General features: G+C 40.0%; 1 protein-coding gene across 4 annotated transcripts in view; it reads right to left on the bottom strand.

Annotated features, from left to right (window-relative positions):
* LOC6053655 (titin) overlaps positions 1–21,490 on the bottom strand; it is a 52,265-nt gene extending 30,775 nt beyond the window's left edge. For 3 of the 4 annotated variants that reach the window (XM_038252244.1, XM_038252235.1, XM_038252226.1), the window contains exons 1-2: positions 21,376–21,490; positions 14,747–20,746 (exon numbers count right to left, since the gene is read on the bottom strand). In XM_038252244.1, the coding sequence (XP_038108172.1) occupies positions 14,747–20,555 (5,809 nt within the window). In that variant the 5' untranslated portion in view covers positions 20,556–20,746; positions 21,376–21,490. The remainder of the gene's footprint in view (positions 1–14,746; positions 20,747–21,375) is intronic. The other variant, XM_038252250.1, reaches the window with a different exon arrangement.
* Between the last annotated feature and the right edge of the window lie 3,359 nt (positions 21,491–24,849).

The raw sequence follows: 24,849 nt of genomic DNA, 5'->3' as shown, positions 1-24,849 counted from the left end.
GTGGTCCACCCGTGTGGGATTTGGACAAATTGCTGAGGTTTCGAAGGTCAGTGCACGGAGATAAATTTGACACTTGCTGCGCCGTGATTTTGTTTTCGTGAAACCGTGAATTATCGTTTAAGCTAAAGTCTTTGTTAAGAAGTTTAAATTTGTTTTCTGTAAGTTAAACCCATGTCCAAGTCACCGTTCCAAGTCAAAGTCCAAGCCCACCAGCATTTCCGACATGTCCGACCCGCTAAGCCATAAATTGCCACAACCGCCATGTTGCGGCTCTAATCCGCTAGGCCAGCCGGCGGTCAGTGGCCACCTTACCTCGCCGCACCGATGACAGCGCCTCGACGATCAGCTTCTGATTGACGCCGCACAAATTGGCCGCTAGTTTCTCGCACTTTTTGTGACAATTCACGTCACAGTCTGCGCGCACAAATACATTCACACGGGCAGAGCGTTAATTTGATGATGGGGGGAAATATGATGTAGAATATAAATAATAATAATAGTTTAGAGGCATAATTGTACACCACCGGAAGAAATGTCGCGGGAAAGTTAAAAATAACAATTTTTTTTCTTAGTTTTGATGTTTTCTCAGAGATGGCATTCCTAGATGTCGGTTTGCTGCAGATTTGGCGTTCAAGATTGGATTGCATGCTTGGCAATCTGCATAATTTTTGTCTTTATTTCATAATTCTAGATTAAATTTTCAAAACAACCTATCCCTCATGGGTTTCCTATGCAGATAGGGCCTTTTGAAAATTTATTCGAGAATTAAAAGCGCCAAATCGATACACGATTTGGTTAGAAAATCCTTGAAAAAAGATACGTCATTTGTGAGGCGTCTAATTAGATTTTTTTTTGTTATGTTGGTACCACTGCGCGAATTTGAAATTTCGGGCGTGCACCATTTGAAACGCCATCTTCGCTTAGAAATCTGGATAAAGTATTTTTGAAAACAATACAGCCGATTTGTTTTTATGGATTTTGGAATGAATGTATATTTTAGGCTTAAAATTTTACAAATAAAAAAAAAGTTATTGCTTAAAAAATAAATTTGATTTAAAAACAAATTATTTGTTGTCCCTAGACAATTTTCAATAGGTTAAAACCTTGGATGTTTATCAAGCAGTCTATCCCACTATTGCTCAACGTGAACTGTCACTAGAGCAAGTGGGATAAACTTTATGTTTACTTTCCAGAGTTCGCCATTTTGAAAAGTTACTACGGAATATATTTGAAATGCAAAATGTAAACAAATCTAAATAAACATTTGTACATAAACTCACAAGCCAAAAAATAAAAAAATAAGATTGCGAGTTTTTTTTAAATAAATTTTGAATTTTTAAACAAAATAAAAATATATTTTTCGAAATGACTTGTTTTGCATATTTTAATGATTAATGGAAAATCAGGTCAGTGAGTAACTGTCAAATGGCGATTTTAAATTCTATCATGGAATTATGGTTTTTACTGTTTTAAAATAACAATCTTTGAAAACGAAAACAAAAATAGTGAAAAGTATTAAATTATTATGTCTGGGATTGTTTTAGTTCGAATTATTAATTGGATATGTTAATAAGGCAAATAATTACAAATATTTTCAAAAGTTTATTGTTCACCCTTTTTATTTCATTTTTTCGAGTGATCAAAATTGTTCTAGAAACTGCTTTCTTCATAAAAAACACATAATCGCTTTAAACTATTCTGGTAATTTTTGCATTGCAAATTTTATTTCAAGTTTTTGTCCTCAAAAAATCAGGGCAAAACATAACAATGGACAAACATTTTAATTTTCATGGATTAAACTTGTAAAATCGATTGTAAACCATTCAGAATAAATTGTACAACCGTTATTTATGCATTTTTATCTATATGGGTCATTCCAGGTCAACTGGGTACACTTTTGGACTCGATCTTCACCGATTTGGACCAAACTTGAAGGGAACGTTCATCTATCGATAGTTATCGGAAATCCCAAGTTTGGAGCCGATTGGACCATCCCTCTAAAAAACTTTTTTTCTTTTAATCATGACTTTGCAACTATTTGAGCAAAAGACTTTCTTCTGGTTGCATTTTATAGAAAATTGTCCAAGGAATTCGATACAATAAAATTTTAGTCCTTAGATGCCCTTATATATTATATTTTAACGTTTTAAGTTTAAAGATTCACTTTTGACAAATTCCTTATATTTTTATTTGTTTTATTTTATCACCATCGTGTTTTCCGGACAATTTTACATAATAATCAATGTAGACCTCAAACTAAAATGTACTATTGGCGAGAAACAGAGATTTTACTGAAAAAAGTTCGATTTTGCGCATTTTGGTTGAAATTTTGTTGACGCATTTTGTTGACATTGAAAAGGAAATGTTATTCAAGCCAATACAATTTTTAGAATAAAGTGAGTAAAAGTATTTTGAATAAGAGCTATTTAATATGATTTTATTCTTTTTTTTTAAGGAACAGAGATTTTTATAAATAATGTTTTTAAATCAAAAAGAGGGAGAGCATGACAAACAGACTCTTCAAATTACTAAGAAAATTAGTGGAAAACGAAAAAAAAAATTAAAGAATGCTAAAATACAAAACCAAAAAAAAGTTGTCGCACCTTTGGTTTGACCTTCGCCGGAAACGTGCACAGTTAAGGTGCATCGCACCGGCGGTGCGCACCAAAATTCCTCTTCCTCCTTTTTAAGGGGGGTCCCATAAATTAAGGGAAAAATAGAAATTTCAACAATGACAGGTCGTGCCGCTCGCGATCGCTGAAATATTATATTTTTACCCAGACCGTCCATTTTGGTCGTGTGGACTTTTACGGCAAGAATGGCTTGGCAAAAATAAAAATCGTCCGAAATACTCTTTTCAGCGTAGTCCGTCTCAAGCTGCAAACGTATTAATTACGCTAATTACCCTCACTCCCTTCGCATGCAAGTATACCGCTTTCCCCTTAAAATTACGTTCAAGATTGTAGTGTTTGCGGACGTAGAAAAAGTTGGGTGCTTCTGTCCTTGAAGTTATTATTTTTTTGCGGAGGGGGTTTTCCCGGTGGCCAAGTTCAAGGACATTGTAGAGAAAGGAATTTTGTTTACCTGGTGATCGTTGGAACTTTAATTGAAAAGCTTCAGTTTAGCTTCCGTCGTTTGAGGTGCGGATGTCCCAAAGTATGTGACTAATTAAAATTGTTCATGATCTCGGGTTTGAAGGCACGAAGGAATGCTGATTATGATCTTATTAAAACGAGCGTTTTGAATCGGAATTTGTTTTTAAGATTAATATAACAAGAGTACAAGGTTGAGCAATTATATAGCGGTCAACCCTCTACTGCTCAATTTCTATTTAATTTCTTTTTTTTCTCATTTTTGGCATTACTGCTTTCTTAACAGAATTCGAAATATTTTAAAATAGATTTTTTGATCGATTTGGTGTACTCAGAAAAGTTATAAAACTATGACCTTAAATTACTCTAATTCAGAAACTTTTCACCAAACATAATACGATGAAAAGTTGCCATTTGTTAGTTTTGGATTTCTTTAAATTTTAATTTTTGTTTTGTTTTCCAAAAAAATATTAAAGAGATTTTTGCTTGGTTGGGGAAATACAAGAATGTTAGAATCGTAGTTTGATTATACAACTGCTTTTTTAATGTGAAAAAGCCAAACATTTTATAATAATTACAGGAAAGTTATTATAAAATGTGCATTTAAAAAAACTAAGCTAAATAAATGCAAAAAAAGAGAAACATACTACTTTAAGTAATAAAAAAAAATCTTCGAAAAGCAAATGTGGCATTGGCATTAGAAGGATAACATTTGTAACATTCAAAACATATCCAACAATGATTTTTAAAAAAGTTTGTTATTTCGTCCACTTAGTTTCTGTTTCAACAGTAAAATAGAAAAAAAACTAACTTCATCCACCTATGTGGTTGGTGCCTTCCTCACTCTTTACCAAAGCAGCTACACAAAATAAACAACAACAAAATAATTAGAAGTTTTATAATCAAGAATGACTTTTTTAAAGGGGAAAAACTCTGGTTTTTGACGTACCGTCATCAGGGGTGAGATTGGGTCATACAAATTTCAGCATTTTTGTATGACCCAATTTCACCCCCCAGACCCAATGTCACCCCTGATGACGGTATTCAAATAATTACAATTGGACTGGATATGAAAATTTAATAATAAATTTAATGGAAAAAAGCAAAAAAATCGCGCAATGTTCATTTGTTGACCTTGAAAATCGACAATTACTTCCCAAAATGGCCAAAAATCTCATTTTTCCTGATTTTTTTTTATCTTTGCATGGCCATATCTCAGCAACCAAAGGCCGTATCAAATTAGCTCAGAAATGCAAAATGTAGTAAAATTTCTCAGCTTCTAGAAAATATTTTTAATTCATAGTTGAAAAATTGAGACTTTTTCGAAAAAGTTACTTCAAACGGTGCATTTTATTAAAGATCAGTCGTGTGGTGTTCGTTGGATCGAGCGGAGTGTGAATCGGCGCGCGAGAACCCGCGGGAAAGTGGTAGAAAGTTCTCGAAATCGCTGAAAAATGGGTCACGTAGTAGCCAGAGAAGTTGGCCATCAGTCGTGTGGTGATCGTTGGATCGAGCGGAGTGTGAATCGGCGCACGAGAACCCGCGAATAGTAGTGGCAGCTTCGGGAAATCATTGAAAAAGAGATTTGCGTCGCCGCGTATTATATTTACATTTCATTCTGAAAGCCCATCCCATAGCATCGATGCTCGGATGGCACGCCGGCGGTAAGAAGTAAAAAATACGCGATTGATAAGTCCTTCTCATAGCGTCGTAGCTCGGAAGGCAACGATTGTTTCACTTTCTGGTCATATCATCTACCAAGATGAATCCTGACCTTCCCTTTCCTTCCCCTACTAACACAATTCCCCCACTTCCCGTGATGCTTGAAGGAGATGCTGTGGATTCAACGGTCTCATGCGGTGTCAACAGGTATAAAGTGACAAACTCTGTGTCTGATGAGTCTGCAACTTCAACTATCGGACTAACATTCCTCCCTTTGTTGAACTGCATCTCCTTGGGGGGGCGCCGGTATTGACTTAAAGCAGAGATCTTCAGGGGTTGTACAGTGAGGATGATTAGCTCCCACTACTCATCTGTTGGTTCATTGTGTAACTTCAGCTGATCCGTCAATAACGGAGTAGCAGCTCATTGGCAGTCAACCATGCTCATGCTCATGCTCATGCTCAAACGGTGCATTTTATTAAAATTTAATTAAAATTCCGGTTTCAAAATTTGATTTTCCATGAAAAAAATAAGACTTTTATGTAAAATTGTCTGGAGAATCGATTCTCACGATCGATTTTTAAAAATATTGGCGTTTAGACCACTTTTCAAAAAAAAAAACCAGTTTCAGTAAATGACTTTTGTTTTTTTAGGAGAGACATACCATCCTGCATTTTCGTCAGTCTTTTTTTAACATCTTATGCTATTTCCTCAACAATTTTGAACGAAAAAAAACGTGACATCAGCTTGAAAATTAATTTTTAAACTTAAAAATCAAAAAATCTCATAAAAGTGTTGTGTATTTTTGTTTCAGTGTATTTTTTTCAGAAAGCTCGTCCAATTCTCTACAAGTTTGTCTTAGACCACTTTTTGATACGATGCAACGGCTTCGAGATACAGTGGTTTTGCCTTCCTCATCTCACTGAGGCAAGGCTATAAAATCACTCGAAAAATGAACTTCTTAAATACGACTCCTAGATATACCTTCACGTATACCTATCGACTCAGAATCAAATTCTGAACAAATGTCTGTGGGGATGTGTGTAGACATGATTTTTTTCCACACGATTATCTCAGAACTGGCTGAACCGATTTTGGCCGGATCCGCCTTATTCTGTTCGTTTTGAGATCCCCTTAGACCCTATCAAATTTTATTCTGTTTAGTGAAGTACTTTTAAAGTTATGCCAAGAAAAAGTTTTTTTGTAGCTACAAAAAAGGGTGATTTTTGCATAACCTCAAAGGCCGGATCGTTTTGCTTACGCGCGAGAGTCGGGCAGCATGCGTAGGGATTTTGGTCCGACCACGCGGGGGATTGATTGGCAGCCACACCCCCTTGCATGCGTATCGCCCGGTTGCCACATTGCTTAAGCAGTATCTGCGTCTCTTCTGGAAAAATTCTGTATAAATTTTGTTGCTTCATCATTTTGTCTCGACAAAGATTTACACGAACTTTGTACTGAAATATATAACTCATGAGACTTTTCTCCTTTATTTTGGAGAATTGGTAAAAAAAAGAATTGAAAATTGCTGTTCAAGTAAAATCAATATATTATAAAAAAATAAATGAAAAAAAAAAACTCCTAAATTAATTTGTAAATACAACCTAAAATACAACATGAATTCGAGGAAGGCACCAACCACCTTATGGTGGATTAAGTAACGTTTTTAAATTGCAAAATACAAAAATATTTAAATACCTTACGCCCTTCTCAAACGTTATTTTCAAGTACTATTAGCTCCATATACACAAAAATGGCTTATAAAGGCCTAGGATAACATGTCTACAAAGTTTCATTGAAATCGGAGAGGGTCGGGTACAAAAGTACCAGAAAAATTCCTGATTTGAGCTGGAAATGCTCTTTAATAAAATTATTCTAAACAAAAAATTTATAACATTCGTTTCTCTTTAAGAACTCAGAATTATTAGAAACATTTAACTTAAAGTTAGTCTGTAATTTTAACCATTTTAGCACCAGTGCTACACACAAATTGTCACTTCAAAGTGAAATTTTCTCAAAAACTTATAAATTAATCGACCTATAGTCACCAAAATTTAACATTAAACGTTTACGTCGTAAAAGGAAGAGGTTAAATTTCAATGGAGACGCATGATACTTTGTACTTAATTTTATTTAATATTGAACAACCAAGCGTCTCCTCCAAAAAATTCGAATTGCTTATATCTGAAAGATAATACAGTAGTTGTTCGGTAACTGGGTGTTGTTTAACTGGGCTGCTTTTAAACTGGGCGCTCGATAACTACAGCAGACAAACGTCAAAAAACCAAAACAAACCGAAATCACCGAGGGGATAATGGATGCAAAAATTATGTTCAACAAATAAAAAAAACTTTTTTCAAACTTTAATGTTGTTCAAGTCACAATTAAAGAAATATGAAAAGTAATCATTGTTAATAAATTTGAGTAACTTTTATTTTTATATTTCATCAATAAAATATTATGCATCGGTAGTCCCCTCGTTATTTTTCGTTAAGCCCAGTTAGCGAACAGCATTCGATGACTGGGCTGCGTTCTCAGCCCAGTTACCGAACAAGAACTGTAATAAGCTTTTCTTTCTCAATCTCTTTTTTAAATAAATGAAAAATTGCAACAAATTTCAAGTGAAATTTAAATGAAAGTTAATTTTTCTTTTGGTAATTTCAAAACAATCCCCGCAAAAACACCAGAAGTCGGTGCACCTCACAGATTGGCCCACAGGTGCGAAAAACAAGAGTATTCCCAAACCACCCACGCCCCACCATTTTCCACTCAAAACGGCCCCACGAGTAAACACACTTAGAACTATGGAATTCACGTTTAATTGGGAATTGCGAAATAAACACTTGCAAGACCATTACCGGTCAGGCGTGGAATATTAAGGAAATTGGCTTTTAAACGGAGGGAGGGTTATTTAGGGTAGCACCCCGTGTACGTTTTTATGGGTACTTGTGTGAGGGCAGACATAATACTGCGTTGTTTTTCCTCCCTCAAAAAATTTAAAAATAATTTTTAAATAAAAAAAACAACTCCTTGCAGTCTCAAAATTGCCTGCATCATTAACTTCGGCTCGCACGCTAAATGGGAACTAAGAAGATGTTTTAAACGCGCCGCTGAAAGGTGCAAATTGGCTGAAAATTACACGCCAAGTTGTGTTTGTGCAGGGAGAAAAAAAACGGCTTGCTTTGATTGTGTCTGTCACAATTAAAAATGCAGGTTCGCGCAGACAGAATCAAGTGGCCGAGTGACGTCAATTGAAAACCCACCCGAGTGCATCTGGTTTTCTCCCCCTTTGAGGAGGAAAACGGCAAATCGATGAGTGGCATTTCACGGAAAAGTTATTGGACTGTCCGAGTGCACGATCTTTGCTATTTCGATGCAAATGCTGGCAACACTGTGCTACCTTGCCATCAATCACGTGTAGTTTGAAGTCAAAGAGCGGGATTTCCTGGTTCCGGCAGCTTTTTGCATTTTGAATCTGTCAAAACTTTCTAGTTTGTAAACAAAGTTTCCTGCAATTGAATACCTCCTTCATGGATGCAATTACCTGCAAACATTTTCCCTGATTGTGAGTTTGCCAGTCACTAGTTTGACAGGTAGGCAAACTGTCAAACACAAAAAGTGATTGCTTTCAAACAAAGTTTGATGTAGTGTAATACCTCCCTAATTTTTTCGGCAATCCCCTAATGAAAAGTATCTTTTCCCCTCAGTAAAAGGTGCGTTCAATTTTGACATGCCACTCTAGACCAATAAATCACAATTCCACGAAAGCGTCCATTCACACACTCTCTCTGACAGGTCCCTGCGGACCTCTAGGAAGTGTCTGCTTAGTTTTTTTTCATCATTTTTCCCCGTTGAAAATGGCCACCTGTCAGTATGTTTGCGGGCAAAGCGTGTAGGGAGAGGGGTAGGCACCAAATTACGCGGCGTTGAACCTCGGCGCGCTATAATTAGCGCGGAACAACGTCCAAATTTAAATTCACTGTCAACACCCTCGTTTGAAATGTTTTTTTTCGGTTTATATTTTCTTGAAACGGCTTAACCTGTCAATGTCTCTCTCCCTCTCTCCTACTAGAGAGTTATTTTTGGACCGATTAATCTCGCTCCAGCGGTAGCAGCTTCGGCTGGTGTTGCCTCCAAAAACACATCCGGACTCGAAATTGAGACATTTCAGCGGAAATTGTAAACGTCACCTTGAACTCGATCGATTTTTGCAGTGGATGTCACGTGCAATAGCGTTGAGCATGTATTTGTGAAAACACTGCTGGTTTGAACCTTGCGGTTTGGCAGTTGATAATCTGTATTTTGTTAAAAACAAATCAAAACAGAAAAGGCCGTTTGACACTCTATTTGGAGTTTTACACCCGAAATGTGCCTTTTTGTGACAGTGTGTACGCCTTTGTTGTTGTAAACATCCAGCTGTCACTTTTTAGAAAACTCTACACCCTCATTAAAATTACTCACTTTTCGTCAAAACCGAAGCTACGCAGATTTGAGTGCCAGCTGTCAGATTTGAGTGAACTTCACTCAGAATTAAACGAAGTAGGTTTGGTTCCGACGAAAACTGAGTGATTTCTGAAATGTACCCAGAAATGAGTTTTGAAGACATACGTCAGATATGGGTAAATTTTACTCAGTTTTCGTAATAAAGTTAAAATTTATCCAAATCTGACGTTTGGTTTTAAAACTAAATAACAGAGTTCAAAGAACTGAAATCGTAATGCCCGACACGTGTATCGAAGAAAGTACTCTCAATATTCAAAACAAACCGCTTCTGAAACATTCCAGAACAACAAACATTCCCCCCAATCGCAGATCGCACACACCTCCCTTAATCGAACAAAATTTTAAACTCACTTTCATCTTGTGCAAACAAAACGTCAGCTTGGCGCCTCGCCGCGCTGGATTGCTGGTCAAAATCGACCGACTGTCAGAATGGGGCAGGTGTTAATTGCGCCAGCAGTTCTAAAATTACGTGTATATTTACAAGACCAATTTGTATTGCGCGAAATCCAAACACATGTGCGGCGTACGACTGCGTGGGTGTGTCTAATTACGGCACGTCGCCTAGAAATTCACGGATTTGAATGCTGTGACCGTGTCAGATTGCATCTGGAAGTGCCGATCAGGGCCTACCTGTTTTAGTGAATTGTCAAACTTTCTCCAAAATTACAAATTTCTGAGTGGACAAAAATGAACTTGATTTACTAACTCATTTTTAAGTAAACTTCGTCCCTATTTGAAATTACTCATATACGTCAAACTACACGCACGTTCAAAATCACCCAGTTTGCTTAAAACCCGAACCTACTCAAAAATTAGTTAATGGGGCATCTGCCAAAATTTAAACGAAAACTTAGTGAAATTCTCCCAGATTTCAATGAAGTTCACTCTTATCTTACAAGGCTTTGATGAAAACAATATATTCTTTTTTTTAATCAAGACTAACATTTCAGAAGGGTGTAATATTGAATATTTGGCCCTTTTAAAATGTTAGTCTTGATTTAAAAAAAATATTTTTTTCCGAAAAGATAGGCATGGCAAAATATAGAGAACTTTTCAAATATATTTTTTCAATATTTGGGCAAACATGGGCACTAAAAAAAATGAATAACTGCGACTATTTTCAAAAAAGTTACCTAAAAATGGCTAGAACTTGAAAACGGTGCACTTTTTTAAAAATGGCACTAAAGTACTATTTGATTTCAAATTCGATTTTAAACGAAAAGTGATGTTGAAACATTTTTGCGACCAATATTTTGATTTTTTTTTTAAATCGGTATTAATTCAAAAATCCATAGCAAGGTAAAAGATTCTTGGCCCGTTTTGGAAAATTTTGAAAAGTTGACATTTGATGTCCCCTAAAACATAGCCAAAAATTAAAAATAGTTTTTTTTTTGCAAATCAAGTTTTAAAGACAAAAAGTGAAATAAAAAATCACCAAATTTTTTTTTACCATGTTCATTTTTTTTTCAGTGTAGTCCATATCCATACTTACAACTTTGCCTAAGACACCAAATCGATAAAAAAAAAAATCTTCAAATGGTACAGATTTGTATGGAAAATTTGTATGGCAAATAATTATATGGGCAAACAAATGAGGCAAAATAGCTTGGGCATACCGAAGGCACCAAAAAAGTTTCAGCCGGATTAAAAAATACAAAAAAATTAAAAAAAACCTGTTTTCGTAGAGAATTGCTCAGTACATTTTAATGGAATCTCAAAAAAAAATTACGTGGTTTCGTAAAAAACGAGTTTGTGTGAATTTCGCTCAGATTTGACTAAATTTTACTCAGTTTTCGCCCAAATTCTGAGTGAAATTCACCTAAGTCTGGTGTTTGGTAGTCATTCCACAGCGAGTTCGGTTTTCGCTAAATTTAGTGATTTTCGATGTGGGTGTAATCACAAATTTTCATGAATTTGACTCAAGTCTGTGTAAAATTATTTCGAACGTCCAGCAAAATTTACTCAAAATTGAGTGCAATTCACCCAAACATGGACGAAAACTTGCTACTCAGAATGATTTTAATTTTACGGAATTTTGAATAAGAATTTCCCCGAAATGGTTAACACTACTTTGACGTGCAGTATTTTTCTGAGAAAAACTCGAATAATTCATAAAATCATACGAATATCATTTGAAACTCGATTTATGCGCTGCACGCTCATCAAAAAGCACTAATTTTTGGATTAATTTTGTGAATACATGCACATGCACAAAATTATGGTAAAATTACATCAGGGAAGAGGTACATCTTTTATGTCAGAAAAGTGTAATTTTAAATCTGAAAATGTGTAATTTTAACGCTTTTTTGATGCAATGTCACATTTTCAACCTTCCAAATTTACATTTTTTTTTGCTGTGTGTTATCTTTTGTCAGAAAAAAAGTGTAATTTTACATCTGATAATGTCTAATTTCATCACTTTTCTGGTGTAATGTCATTTTTTCAACCTTCCAAATTTAATTTTTTTTTGCTGTGTGTTACGCTGAAGTTTTGATCTCCTTTCACAATCAATTCTACATGAAACCTACACAGTAAAAAAATCATGGTAATAGTACATCTGGGAAGAGGTTTACATCTGAAAATGTGTAATTTTACAACTTTTCTGTAATGCCATTTTTTCAGTCTAAATTGAGGTAAAATTACATAATAAAGAGGTAAAATTCAACCTTCCAAATTTAAACAATTTTTTTGCAGTGTGTTACGCTGAAGTTTTGATCTCCTTTAACAATCAATTCTGTTTGTAATTCTAATTGTTTACTGAGTAGTTAGGCCGTTGCAATATTTTTTTTTATAGTGTATGTCGCCCCTCCCTTCAAAATTAGTCCGAGAAATCAGCGGGCAAAACAATGTTTTTTTTCGCAAAACTTCAAAATTTTAATAGTCAACTAAAAACCATTTAAATTGCTTTTTCCTGCGTTTATAATCATATTTAGCATGTTTGAACTCCTTTAAAAACATTTAGAATTTATATGTAATACCAATGTACAGTTCCTCAAAAAGTTTTTTTTTCCGCGAAAATATTTTTTCCGTAAATACATCGATATTTTGAGAACTGATGATTGGAAAACAACTGGACGTGTGTAAAATGCATTTTAAAACACTTGTTTCCATCCAAATGTTAAAACCTTGGCTTGTATTTTCAGTTTTTATATGTTTTTTTTTGCCCTCTCTCTCCCCCCCCCCCCCCCCGCGACTTTGGTCCGAGTCGAGGAACATAAAAATCTAAAAATATAATTCTAGTACAATTTGATTAAAATTGAGTACCAAAACTCGCTTTCGAAAAGAAGTCTAGAGTTTTTATGGGACCTTTAAAAAAACTCTTGATTTGAATATTATGATAATTATTAACTAAGAAATAAGTAGTTTTGAATGACCGTGCAGTGAATAACTTGAACATAATATAAACAAAACAAACACTCTCATTCTAAATCATTCTAAATCACTCATTTTTTTTTTCTTTCAAAAGCAAGCTTCCTCAGAATTGAGTAAATTGGCTGATGCTCAAGGTGATTTGTTTACATTTTATCGACATTCCCCGCAAACGTCAAAACTAACAAAATTCTTGTCAGTTTTTTTTTCGGAGAAGATCCGGAAAAAAAAACTGGCAACAATTTGTGATGATTTGACGTTTGCTGAGAATGCTGAATGTTTTGGTTATGTTATGCAGCTGCTTGCAAAAAAAAAAATAATGATGGAGCATCTGTCAGATTTGTATGAATTCTACTCAGATATGGATGAACGTTGACTCCATTTTCGTGGAATGCTGGGGGAAATTCACTCAAATCTGACAGATAACTCAATAACTTTTTTCTAAGTAGATTCGATTTTGACAAAAAATGAATGAATTTAAATTTGTATGTGTATAATAAATCGAATTTCTGTAAAGAGCCGTTTAGAAAGTGTAAACAACCAAAAATCAGACTATTCTGCATAGTTTTGCTTGAATTCTTCATTAGATTTTCATTATTTTTTAATAATTCAAACGACCGTTTTGATATTTGATGACAACCAGACCTTGTCAGTGCAATGTGCATGACAATAGAGGTAACGTCGATCATTATGACAGATAGAAAACATTCGAAGATCTGATGAAAAATTTCACCTGCAAAGACAACGTTTTACGGAAAACTGGTTCTGGCCAACGGAATCAAGAGTCCCAAATTGCACCTCTTCGGTGCAGCAGCAGCTTACGGTGTCAAATCTCCGCTACCACGGCGTCGTGGATGGCCATTTTGCACGTCAGCGGTGACATTGAACTTGACATTAATTCCTTGCAACCACTTAAACTTGGCTTCCTCCGCCCGTCGTTTGCTTAATTCAGTGCTCCTTTCCCCCGTGAATCCCCTCCAATTTCCACTTGCAAGTTTTCACCACCCCTAAACCTCGTCTAGGTGGTTGTAAATGTGTGAGCAGGTTTTATTGCAGTTACGGAATTAGGTTTTACGCCGACTCGATTTGGAGGTTAGAAAGGAGTGCACTGTTTACATGGACTTAGCACAGTTCGATGCGGTCGTCGATTTTGTTCGGGGAAATTCGTCGACAATCGACGAAGACCATGTAAACAGTGCACACGAGCTGTCAAATGACGTCACGGTGTAAAACCTAATATGATCGCCCGGTGCTGTCAACACCTACAAGAGTGCCGACAGGGAGGGGTGCAAGATTTAGGAAATCCCGTGCCCCGGAAATCGTGACTTTCGCTAACAGGTTGATGTTATAATCTGCATGTCGCGAAGCGACATAGACGCCCTTGCTTGGATCGAGTTGCGCAACACGCGATCGCGTAACAATACTTTCGTCCCAGCATGTCTGCCAACACAGCACAGGTTTGCTGGCAGCGCATCCAACTCAGAGCGATTCAAAGAATGTCAACCCCCGCTACACAGTTCGTCACCCTCATAATCCACACACGCCATCACACTTCCTCAACGAGGCTACTACGATGCCGATCGAAGTTGGCAACTTTGAGTCGCAACAACTACAACAAAATCGCAGGTTGCTGCATGCATCAAACGCGAAAACCAAAACAAGCCGCGTTGCAACTGTTGTGACCGATTGGCAAATAAACAACCTGACAATGTAAACAACACCGCGCTCGCGCGGCGGGCGCTATTTATAAGTTAGAAATTCGACAGAACTCGATCGATTGCGGCTGCCGCTTCCACGCAGACTTCCGGCCCAACGGAACTGCGGAACTGTTTACGCAAGTTGCGCGCGCGGTTGATTGTCCGCCGCCGCAGGCGGTTGCGCAACCTTTTGGCGAGGATCGGATCTGTGCTGAGTCACACAGAGACGCGATCGATTATAAATACTAATTGTACTCGCGCGAGGTGAGGTTGCCACGTCAGCAGTTGACGGAGGCAGCGCGAGGTAGAAAAGGTGAAAGACGTTCCGTCAACTCGACACATCAAAGGGAACCGATCGCGCGACGCGCGATCGGATGAATCGATGTTCCAACCCTGGCTGGCAAGATCACGCGAGACACTTACCCATGGCTTTCTTGGGGCTGATTGGGGCCGTGCCACCGCCGTAGAAGCCGGAATCGTGGCTGCTGGTGCTGGTGCTGCGCACCTCATGGTTGACCAGGTTCTTGTTGTTCTCGTCGTCTTCCTCTGTTCCGGCCGAGGCCGTTGTTCCAGTCGCAGCGCTGTCATTGTTGTTCTCGTCCTTTGTTGAGCACTTGCTGCTCGGAGGTTCCGAGTGCAGCGGAATCACCATCGGATTGTCGTAAATATCATCACTCTTCTTGCCCTTGGGGGCCACCACCACTTTCTTCTTGCCGGCCCCGCGGCTACTGTTTACACTGCTGTCGGTGTTGATGTCCGACGAGCCACCCGCCGTAGAGGCCGTTCCCGACGAGGTCCGGTCCGTGGTCGACCCCGTTCCGGACTCGTCCTCGCTGGCACTGCTGCTACTGCTGGTGAGGTCCGCCTTCCGGTTGTGGCCGTGGCCGTGCCGCTTCACCTTCCAGAGCGGCCTCGGCCGGGCCACCAACACGATCGGCGACTTCTCCTCCTTGGCGTAGCATTTGCGCATCTGGTCAAAGTTCAGCTTGACCCGCTTCTGCGGGTCAAACTTCTTCTTCTGTTCCGGCTTGTCGTTCGCCATATCTTCCTCCTCCTCCGATGACCAGTCGTCCTCGATACCGGAAAACGAAGTCTCCGACTCACTGTCCTCCTCACTACCCTCACTGCTACTGCTGGAAGAGTACTTCTTCGCTTGCGGAGTCCCTGCCTTGTTCTTCACCACAACCGCGCCCGTCGACACTTGCTCAGCAACTGATCGCGTACCTGCACTCACAGCCGATAGATCCGACACGGCGCCAAATTTATTCTTCGTCAATTTCAACCCCGCTGCATCAGTCGCGCCGCTATCAATCGGCTTCTTCCCGTTCGGCTGCTTGTTGTTGCTGCTGACCGGAAGCGTCTTCTTCGCCGCCTCCGTCAGCGTCGCCTGTTGGCACTTTGCGCACTCCTTCACTTCCACCTCGAGCTTCACGCCCATGTTCAGCGTGATCTGGTTCACCTTTGCTTTCATTTTTTCGACGTTTTCCTGCGCTTTCCGGCGCTGTTCCGCTTCGGCGGTGACCTTGGCGGCGGTTTCTGCCCCCTCCGACTTGGGCCGCACGACCTTGATCACCTTTTTCACCACCACGATCTTCGTCTTCTTCGGTGGCGTCGAATCGACTTCGGTCGTCTTCGTTGCAGGTTCAACGGCCGCCTGCGGCTCGGTTGACGCTTTTTCTTCCTGCTTTTTGACAGCTGGTTTCTTTACAGCGGTTGCCGCTGGAGCGGCGAGGGCGAGCTTGCGCTCGGCTTCGGCGGCCATGTTGGGGGCGACTGCTTTGATGATCTCCTTCGGAGACAGCTTCTGATTGATTAGCTTCTTCGGTTCTTCGGCTGGTTTCAGCAAAGTTGCTGGTTTCTTCGCCGGTTCCTTCACTTCCGGTTTCAAAACTTCCTGAACGGCACTTTGCAGTGCCTTTTTGATCACACCGACCTTTGGTAGCTCCTTCGGTGCGTCTTCCGGTTTCTTGCTGACGTCAGCTTTCTTCTCTTCTTGTTTGACAGTTTCATCAGTTTTTGTCAGACTTTTCGGCTTCGAATCTTCTGGAACGACACTCGCTTTCGGTTCTGGAACGATCTTTCGTTGACCTTGTGGTGATTCTACCTTCTGAACTTCTTTCTTGTCATCAGCAACTGGAAGTGTAGGTTTCTCTTCCACCTTCTTCACCACTTCCGGTGTTGGCTTCGTTTTGCTAGGTTCTGGAACGACCTTTATTTGACCTTGAGGTGATTCTACCTTCTTGACTTCCTTCTTTTCATCAGCAATGGGAAGTTGAGGCTTGTCTTCCACCTTCTTCACCACTTCCGGTGTTGGCTTTGTTTTGCTAGGTTCTGGAACGATCTTCCGCTGACCTTGAGGTGATTCTACCTTCTTGACTTCCTTCTTGTCATCAGCAACTGGAAGTTGCGGTTTCTCTTCAACCTTCTTCACCACTTCCATTGTTTGCTTCGTTTTGCTAGCTTCTGTCACAACCTTCCTTTGACCTTGAGGTGATTCCACTTTCTGCTTATTCGCTTCAACTTCTGGAGCTTGCGGTACCTCCTTCACCGGCGTCACCTCAAACGCCTTCTTCGGCGTTGGTTCCGTCACCGCTTCCACCACCTTCAACTCCTCGTCCGGCTTGGGCCACTGCGGCATCGCCGCCTTACCCTCCGGCGGTGACTGCATCTTCTTCGTTACGATGCAGCTACTCTTCGGCGCGTCCTCCTGCTCCTCTTCGCCCTCCTCGTTGAACTGGAGCAGCACGAGCTGGTTGCGGCGGGCAATGTCCTGCTTACGTCGCGCGAACGACACCGTCTCGCGGGTGTTGATGGCGCTCCAGAAGTCCTCCTCGGGTTCGGCGGGTAGTTTAAGGTCGGCGGTTTTCTTGCGCACTGCAGGTTTAAGGATTGGTTTAGGCTCGGGCTTTGCGGGTTCCGCGAGCGCGAGTTTGGTCTTTGGGGAGTCTGGTTTGGGGGGTTCCAGCGGGGTTTTGGGTATGGCGATGTCGGATGGTTTTGAAGGTTTGACTTCTTGTTTTTGTGGTGTTAGCTTGGGGGATTCTGGTTTAGGGACTTGAGGAACTTCAGGACTTGTCTTAATTTTGAGAGCTGCTTCAATCTGCTCCATAGCTGTCATTTGCTTGACCGGCTTCGTAGGTTCTTCCACCTTCTTGTCTGTCGAAGGTTCCTGGCTTTTCTTCAGCTTGAGAGCTGCTTCTATCTGATCCATAGCCGACAGTTCTTTCACAGCATTTTTTTCTGTTGTTGTTTCTTGGTTTTGCTTCTTCGGTTGATCATCCGATTTCAGTTTCAGGGCAGCTTCTATCTGCTCCATAGCTGTCATTTGTTTGACAGGTTTCTTTTCTGCTGCTTGATCAGCAGCTTTTAGTTTGAGAGCAGCTTCTATCTGGTCCATAGCTGTCAGTTCTTTGGTAACTTTCGTCGGTTGTTCTACCTTCTTGTCCGCCAAAGTTTCTTGATTTTGCTTCTTAGGTTGATCAGTCGCTTTTAGTTTTAGAGCGGCTTCTATCTGCTCCATAGCCGAAAGTTCTTTGACAACCTTCGCTGGTTGCTCTGCCTTCTTTTCTTGGCCAGCTTTCAATTTGAGAGCGGCTTCTATCTGATCCATAGCAGACAGTTCTTTTGTGACTTTCGTAGGTGATTCAACCTTTTTGTCTGTTGTTGATTCTTGGTTTTGCTTCTTCGATTGATCAGCAGCTTTCTGCTTCAGTGCTGCTTCTATTTGCTCCATAGCTGTCAGTTGTTTGGCAGGTTGTTCCACCTTCTTTTCTTGGTTTTGCTTAGTTGGTTGATCAGCCGCTTTTAGTTTGAGAGCGGCTTCTATCTGATCCATAGCTGACAGTTCCTTTGTGAATTTTGTGGGTTGTTCCGCCTTTTTGTCTGTTGTTGATTCTTGACTTTGCTTCTTAGGTTGATCAGCAGCTTTCTGCTTGAGAGCTGCTTCTATTTGCTCCATAGCTGTCATTTGTTTGACAGGTGGTTCCACGTTGTTTTCTTGGTTTTGCTTCTTTGGTTGATCAGCCGCTTTTAATTTCAGAGCTGCTTCTATCTGATCCATAGCTGACAGTTCTTTGGTAACTTTCGTGGGTTCTTCCACCTTCTTGTCGGCTGTTGGTTCTTGACTTTGCTTCTTTGGTTGCTCTGCAGCTTTCAGTTTCAGAGCTGCTTCTATCTGACCCATAGCAGACAGTTCTTTTGTGACTTTTGTGGATGCTTCCACCTTCTTATCTGTTGATGTTTCTTGACTTTGCTTCTTAGGTTGCTGCTTCAGAGCTGCTTCTATCTGATCCATAGCTGACAGTTCTTTTGTGACTTTCGTGGTTGATTCCACCTTTTTGTCTGTTGTTGATTCTTGACTTAGCTTCTTAGGTTGCTGCTTCAGAGCCGCTTCTATCTGATCCATTGCTGATAGTTCTTTTGTGACTTTCGTGGATGGTTCCACCTTCTTTTCTGTTGTCGATTCTTGACTTTGCTTCTTAGGTTGCTGCTTCAGAGCTGCTTCTATCTGATCCATAGCTGACAGTTCCTTTGTGACTTTCGTGGATGCTTCCACCTTCTTGTCTATTGTAGGTTCTTTAACAGCCTTCGCAGCTGTTTCCGTCTTCTTTCCCACTGACGCTTCTTGACTTTGCTTCCTCACAGTACTCGCTTCCTGAACCACTTTCTTCTCAGATGGACTAACTTTCTTCCCAATCGCTGGCTTGACCTGCTCCGCAGCCGCTTTGCTTTCAGTCTTTTCCGTTGACACGCTCGACTTGGCCTCCTCAGTCTTCTGGTCGCCGCTCTCCGGGGGAAGCTTGCGCTCGCTCAGCTTCGACAGCTTCTCGATGCGCTTCAGCAGGTCCTGTGTCTTTTTGCGCTCGGCCAGCTCGCCCGGTTCCAGCTGTTTTGGCTTCGGCTCCGGAAGCGCTTCCGCGGGTGGTGTCTTTTGTTCCGCGACTTTCTTTTTCTTCTTCGGTAGCTTGAAGACGGTGGACTCCTCGATGAGTTCGACCTCGGCGAGTAACTTGGGGGTTTGGAGGGTGGACTCGATGGTGGGGCTGTCGGCGGTGATTTTGAGCGTGGGTTGGTCGTAGATGACGTTGTTGTCGGTGTCGATTTTGGGCAGGGGTTTGGTGCGGGTTCTTTTGATTTTCTTCTGCTTCTTCTTGTCGGGGAAGTCGGCGCCGGACTCGATGATTTGCTGCTCGAGCGCTTCCTTGAGGCGCTCCTCGAGGTTTTCGTCCATGATGCCGTTGGCTTTGTGGAGTTCCGCCTGGAACTGGGCGATTTCGTCCTCGATGATCTGGGAGGCGCGCCGGCGGAGTTCGCCGGCGTTGAGGCCGTCGTCCAGCTTGTCGGAGTTGATGTCGGCGCAGATTTCGTGAAAGCTGGGTACCTGGCTCTTGCTCTTGCGCCGACTTACGGTGCCGCGCCGTTTGAGGACGGGGGATTTGTAGACGATTTCTTCGAGTGGGAGCGTGCCTTCGTCGTCCCGGATGAGGTGCTTCTCCAGCAGGAGTTCGCCGGGACTTTTGATGGGTTCGGCTTTTTTCGGGTTGAGGGAGAGTTCCTCGCGGAACTGGTCCCGCCAGGAGGTTGTCTTGGGTTGAGGTTCCCGGAAGAGCATGTCTTCTTCGAAGGAGTTCTCCGGGGTTGTTCGGCGCGGGGACTTGCGCTCGGTGCTTCCGCGACTTCCGCGGGATCCTCGGCTGCCGCGGGACTTGCTACGGGCACGGATGGTGTTGAGCCGGACTACGGTTCGGTTCCGGTTGATGGCGGAGCGGGCCTTGCGTTGCTCGTTCCGCTCGATGAGTTCCTGCTCGCGGACACTGATCGGAAGGGAGGACAGAGTGTTATTGTTGGGATCGGGCGATACGGACGAGGACGAGGGGGAGCTGTAGCGGTCCCGTGCCGGGGTGTATCGACTGGCGGACACGTCAATGTCCGCGGTGTTGATGATCCGGCGTGGCTTCTGGTAGGTCGGTGAGGTGTGTATCGGGATGAACTTGGGTGAGTTGACCCGCGTGAGGGCGCTGATGCGCGACCCGATGAGGGGTGATTCCGTGATGGGGGTGAGCTTCGGAATGTACCCGCGCGAAAAGGACGGCGTCCGGGACGCGGTGATCGGACTCTGGTAGCCCCGCGACACCCCCACGTAACTCGGCGGGATGTACGTGCTGGCGATCGGGGTCGGCACCAGCGGCGTATTGCCGAGGTAGTTGTGGTACAACTCGGAGTACAGCGGCATCTTCTTGTACGGCTGTTGTCACTCAAAGCTCATAACAATGCGCGCACTTCCCAGAACTGTGCGTCACGCTCTAGATCTTCACCTTAAACTTTTGTTTTATCTTCTTCTTCCTTCTCTTCTGCGCGTGTGTGTGTGTGAACACTTTTGTCAGCTAGGTGTCGCACTCATCACACTTCACAATTACGGCCAGGCTACGGGACGATCGAAAAATCATTTTTTCAGCGAAAACGAAAAAAAAACACACTTTTGAACTCGGTCAGCCGCCCCGTCGGAACTTCATATTTCACTTAAAATAAACGCGCAAATGAGACCGTTTTGAGATTCAGAGAGAGAGAGAGAGAAACCATCAGCTGGTTCTTGACCGACGTCGTCGTAGTGTTGTCTTGTGCCACGATCATCAAAGCTAGCACAGGCAAGGTCATCTTCAAATCGATATCTGTCAAACGAAGCGATCAAAATTCTTTGTTATTGTTTAGCCTAACGATTCCAAATTGTTTGGAAACGTCAAAACTTGCACCAAGAAATCACAACAACGACTCGAAGAAGATCGCGGACAAATCTCCCTCTCCCTCTCCCTCTCCCAGTCCCGCTCCAAAAGCATCCACGAGAGGGCGCGCGCGAAAGTGAAAATTATTTAAAAAATATTTTCTTCTGGCCACAGCAGCACCGTGGTCGTCGTTTCGCGACAGGCCACTTGTCCCACTCACACAAACACAAACGCGGTTCCCGCGGAGCCGTCGTTGGGTCGAAAATAGAATCTCCCGCGCGCGCGAATTTTTGCCCGTCGGGGTGCAGGAGCTTGAGGGGACGACACACGCACCTGTCACCGCGTGGGGTTACCCCGCCGACTGCTCTTTTTTCTTTCTTTTGCTTCCTTGGAGTTGGATCGCGGACGGACGGACGGATTGGATGGTCTAGAACCGGTTCGGTCAACGGATGCTCGCAAACTGAGTTGAGCTAAGACTTTTGGTGGATGGGAGTCCCACCCGAAAATTTTGGGTTTTTGGGGAGAGTTGCTCAGTGTTTGGGAGAGGAAATTTTTTGGGAGGAAAATTGGACTTTTTGGGGGAGAATTTTTCTCAAGAGAGCTTGTTTTCTCACGATCATGGCCAGACAGGTGATCGTGAGCGTGGTTGAAGAAATTTTATTTTGATTTTCTTAACTGCTGGCGTATTCCGCGAGCAGGGGCGTCCTGTGGTGGGGGTATGCCAAGAAATCAAACAAAAAATTTTGGTAATTTAGCGTTATGGCGATCACATAGAAAGTAATGAAAAAATTTGAGGAAATTGGAAAAAGCCCAAACTCAGTTTTTTCTGAAATTCATTTATTCGAATCATGGAAAACATGTTTTTTTTTAATATTCAAATCCAGAGTTTTTTTTTAAAAAGGACCAATAAACTATTGTCTTTCATATGTTTATAGGACCTAATAAAAAAACTATAGAATTCCAATATCAAATTCGGATTCTGCGACTCTATTTAGCTCGCCTGTTACATTATCAAATGCATTTAAAAAAAAAGTTGTCACTGCCATTTTGGCCGCCATCTTAGATTTAGAATTTCCAAATCACGTTTGAGCACTTTTGGGGTCATATCAGAGCTCAACGACCCAAAAAAAAAGACAACAACAGAGAACTTTTCTATGATTTCGCAAATCGAATGTTTTTAGTATTTTTTGATTTTTTGAAAATCTGTATCTTGAGAAGGGAGCAATTCTCTACAAAATCGGCCGATTTCGACCATATTTATTTTTTGTATTTTTTCATTTGGCTCAAACATTGAGTGAGCCTTCCCTATGGCCAAAGAAGCCATTTTGTGTCATTGGTCCACTCATACACATTTTCAAACAATTTTGGCAGCTGTTCATACAAAAATGGTACGTAAATATTTGAAAATCTAGCTGTAAAATGTAACTGTTAAAGGATTTTTCTGATCGATTTGGTGTCTTCGGCAAAGTTGTAGGTATTGATGAGGACTATTCAGAAAAATGGTGCACGGAAGAAATGCTGCTGATTTTTACATAAATTTTGTTTTTGTTTTTCATTTTTTTGATATGTTTTAGGGGACAAAAAAATGAAACTTTTGAGCCATAGAGATGTTTGGAGGAAAATTTTACTACCGAGCTATGATCTATAAAAATGTGTTTAAATATATAGAAATCTAAGTATTTTTTTACCTCAGTCCAAAAAAAATTTTTTTTTTAATAGTTGCACTGTTTTCAAGATATAGCCACTTAAAGTTTAATTATGACAGAAAAAATCCCATTTATCGATTTTATAAAATAGTGCTGATTTTTACAGAAATTAAATTTCCCAAAACCCGTATTTTTTCATTTTTAAATTTTTTTGATATGTTTTAGGGGACAAAAAATGCAACTTTTGAGCCATAGAGATGTTTGGAGGAAAATTTTACTACCGAGCTATGATTTATAAAAATGTGTTTAAATATATAGAAATCTAAGTATTTTTTTTACCTCAGTTTAAAAAAAGTTTTTTTTTAATAATTGCACTGTTTTCAAGATATAGCCACTTAAAGTTTAATTATGACAGAAAAAATCCTTTTTATCGATTTTAAAAAATAGTGTCCATCGAAATATTTCCACATTTCCTAATGCCACTACCTCAGAAAGTAATGATTCAATTTCCAATGTTGAAATATGAAACATATTTGTAATATTTTGTTATCCTTTTGAAAAAAAGTATGCTGGAAAATTTTTGGATCTAGACTAACATTTTAAAAAGGCCAAACATTTAATATTATTTCCATATTTTTTTAGAAATTTTCTGAACTTTTCGAAAAAAATATTTTAAGGAATGGATAATCTAGACGCTACTTTAATAAATCGAAAAACAAGAATTGTCAGTTAAAATTAAACGTAAGCGGCTGTATCATGAAAACAGTACACTTTATCAAAACATCTGTGAAAAACTTTCGATTGCAAATTTGATTTTACATTAAAAACTGAAAATTTGTTGACTAAAATCTTCTAAAAAATAAATATATATATATTTATTTATTAAACCTTGGCGGAAATTTGTTTTCTATTCTCTATGGCTTAAAATTTGCAGATTTTTGTCCCCTGAACATAGCCAAAAAATTAAAAAATTAATGATTTTTTTTTTGAAATTTTAACATTTTTCATTTTTGAAGGAGCGCTACGTCCAGATTCTTTTTAAAAGCTTAGAAAATTGGAATTTTCTCTCTGAGACTTTGAAAATTGGATAATTAGTTTCTGAAATACAGTCTCGCAAAGAGTTTGAAGAGATGAAATTTAGGTTTTTCTATAACGAGTTATTCAATGTCTCAGAAAGAAATTTGTAAGAAATTTTCTCAAATTTTCTGCGACAAACTCGCAAACAAAGCCAAATGTATGCAGGGTGACACGTTTCTGCAAAGAAAAGCAGGCAAACAAACAAAATTGTCAAAATGTTTGTTTATTGGCGAGTTTGTTTGCCATAGTCTAATAGCTCCTTCAGCTGTTCAACATATTTTTTTCAGGGATGGTTTTCCTTCATAATGTATAAAAAAAAGTAGAAAAATAGCAAAATTTCAGAAAATTATAGCCTATAAAAAATATGTTTCCAAAACGGCGCACATTTCAAAAATTGTGTAAAGTACTCCTCAATTGCAAAATTAATTCAGGTTTAAAATTTTTTATCAAAATTATTGATTTTTATCCTGTCCTTAAATTAAATTGTAATTGAATGGTAGAAAATGGAAAATTCTAAAAACATTGAAAAAATAAATTTAATTAACTGCTTCGTGATTCCAAATTCTAAATCCAGACATTTTTTTCGATCGTAATTTTGAGATTTTAGAAAAATCACATACAAAAATCATTGCTTTTGTTCCCGAGATTTTTTGGGGATTTTCTATAATTTTATAGATAAATTATGATTTTGAAATTATGGATAGATCACCTTTATTTTTAATAATTCTAAAAATCTAACAAAAACACCAAGAAAGCAAACTCGATAACTGGGCCGTAGCTCAGTTAAAAAGCAGACAAACGACAAAAGTCAAAACAAACCAAAATGACCGAGGGGTTAATGGATGCAAAAATCATGTTTAATAATAAAAAAAAACTTGTTTCAATCTTTTATTTAATTTCAAGTCACAATTAAAAATATATGAAAAGTAAGGATTAAAAATAAATGTCATTAAATTTTATTTTTATATTTTATCAGGAAAATATTATGCATCGGTGGTCCCCTAGTTATTTTTCGTTCAGCCCAGTTAGCGAGCAGCATTCGGGATATGTTCTCAGCCCAGTTATCGAACAAGTACTGTATCAG

The sequence above is a fragment of the Culex quinquefasciatus genome, chromosome 1 (assembly GCF_015732765.1).
Source record: "Culex quinquefasciatus strain JHB chromosome 1, VPISU_Cqui_1.0_pri_paternal, whole genome shotgun sequence".
Taxonomy (NCBI): Eukaryota; Metazoa; Arthropoda; class Insecta; order Diptera; family Culicidae; genus Culex; species Culex quinquefasciatus.
This window is presented reverse-complemented; position numbering and strand designations above follow the sequence as displayed.